The sequence below is a fragment of the Scardinius erythrophthalmus genome (genome assembly GCF_964197995.2).
Source record: "Scardinius erythrophthalmus genome assembly, chromosome: 19".
NCBI lineage: Eukaryota > Metazoa > Chordata > Actinopteri > Cypriniformes > Leuciscidae > Scardinius > Scardinius erythrophthalmus.
This window is the reverse complement of record NC_138239.1, coordinates 13805673-13807753: the sequence shown is the minus strand read 5'-3', so window position 1 is coordinate 13807753 and position 2081 is coordinate 13805673. Positions and strand designations below refer to the sequence as shown.

The 2081-nt window shown below is 45.3% G+C and overlaps 1 protein-coding gene across 1 annotated transcript; it reads right to left on the bottom strand.

Moving 5' to 3' along the window:
• Positions 1-512: 512 nt before the first annotated feature.
• foxg1a (forkhead box G1a) lies at positions 513-1769 on the bottom strand (the record flags this gene model as incomplete). Its single annotated transcript, XM_081394449.1, is given in 3 exon segments — positions 513-1643; positions 1645-1671; positions 1674-1769. Coding segments are annotated over 3 exon segments (1254 nt in total).
• Positions 1770-2081: the final 312 nt, after the last annotated feature.

The following is a 2081-nucleotide window of genomic DNA, read 5'->3' as shown; positions in this document are numbered from 1 at the left end:
CCACGGATTTGAGCGGGCATTGTGCACTTATAGAACATATTTATTTAAAAATGAAAATAAAACTTTGTATTAATTTTTGAGAAATCTCACCCCACCAGTACGCTCATGACACGTGATAATACTGCAAACATGATGACTGGAGGTTGTTCTGTAATGTATTAGATATTTTAACATTTAAAATTAGACAAAATTGCAACCACTATTTAAATAAACATTCTAAAGTAATCATCTTTCCAGAAAAAAAATAAAGAAAAAAAAACCACTACGCTTTATCCTTTTTTACTCTGGTCACATTGCACGTTGCTGACAGTGGAATAATAAACAGTTCCGCGACACTTGACGTTTGTATACAATCAGAAATAAATGAAGAAGAAGAAGAAGAAGAAGAATACAAAATACCTGGAATTCGGCTTGCATTGTCCGTTCATTCTCCTTAATTTTTTTCATTTATATATATTACAGTGTAAATTGGTGTAAAATGTTCACTTACAGTCTGCTCCTGTGGATGCTAGTTAGTGTATAAGTGGATTTGATGTTGACCCTTGATTCTGATGTGTGAAGTAGTCAGAAAGTCCGCTGGAAAGTCCGGAGGAAAAACTGGGTAGGGAAGGCCTTAAGGAGTCACACGGGAGAGAGGAGGCCGTTTGCGGGGAGGAGGAAGAGGCGGCTCGGGAGCTCATGGACGTGCTGCTCTGGGAGGTCATGGATGGGTGAGGCACGTGGGGGAAGAAATAACTGGTCTGGCCCGCGAGCAGGTTAACTGAACACGGATTCAAAGAGTAGGTCCCGGAGCAGGGTACGGAGAGCCCACATGGCACTGAGGCGGCCAAAGCGGCCGCAGTGAGGTGGTGTGTGGCGTACGGAATGTCTCCATTCACGAGTCTGTCAACACTCAAGCCATTGGAGGCCGGGAAAGAGTGATTGTTCCCCAAACTGTTTTGAGTCAACATTGTGCTATAGGACATTGGGTGACTAGGGTAAGCCGACGACGTGCCGTTGTAACTCAACGCGCTGCTCGCCCTCGGATGGTGGAGTGAAAGGAACGGCGACATGGGCCAATATAAAGAGCCAGCTCTATCCATAAATGTCAGTCCGGTTGAAGTAAGCCTCGCGCCCCTTTTAAACGCCAGCTTTGCCCTAGAGGTGGTCGACCTCCGCCGAAGTTTGCCCGTCGTGCCGCCAATGAACACGTCGTCACTGGAGGGGTCAAGCATCCAGTAGTTCCCCTTCCCGGGGTCATCGTAATGCCGGGGCACTTTGACAAAACATTTGTTCAAACTCAAGTTGTGTCTGATGGAATTCTGCCATCCCTGCTTGTTCTCCCGGTAATACGGGAAATTTTTCATAATGAACTCGTAAATGCCGTTAAGGGTTAATCGCTTCTCCGGACTCTGCCGAATAGCCATCATAATCAAAGCGTTGTAGCTAAAAGGTGGTTTCTCGTACTTGCCGTTTTTCTTGTCGCCTTCTTTGCCTCCTTCGCCTTCTTTTGAGTCCCGTTTCTCTTCCTGCTTCTCTTTCTCGTCCGTGCACGAGGAGTCGTGGGATGAATTGTCACTTTTCGCGCAAGTGTTCTCCGACTTTTGCTCCTGTACTACTTGGGCAGGTAAAGGAGTCTTCTCTTCTTCCTCGTGAACCGTTCTGTGGTGGTGTTGGTGATGGTGGTGCTGGTGGTTGTCGCTTTGAACGGCTTCGGGAATCAGACTGTTTATACTGAACGATGATTTAGGAATCATTTTGACTTCTTTCCTTTCTCCCATATCCAACATCACAAGTAAGATAGAGTAGCAACAACCAGAAGCAGCAGCAGCAGTAGTAGTAGCAGCAGTTGGACTTCAAATCTCTTGCTCTGGCAACTCCTCTAATTAAAAAAAAAAAACACACAAGAACTATTTCATGTTCCTTAAAAACACGTCGATATGAGACAGCTAGCTACAATTAATTACGGAGCCACAGACACTAAGCTGTAAAAAAAATAGCTTGAACCTTTTTAGAGACTGCAGCCAACCACAGCAGCATAAGTATTAACCGTGCAGCCAATCATTGAGCAGTTCTTAGCGCCTGCTCCAGTGCGTAAGGAT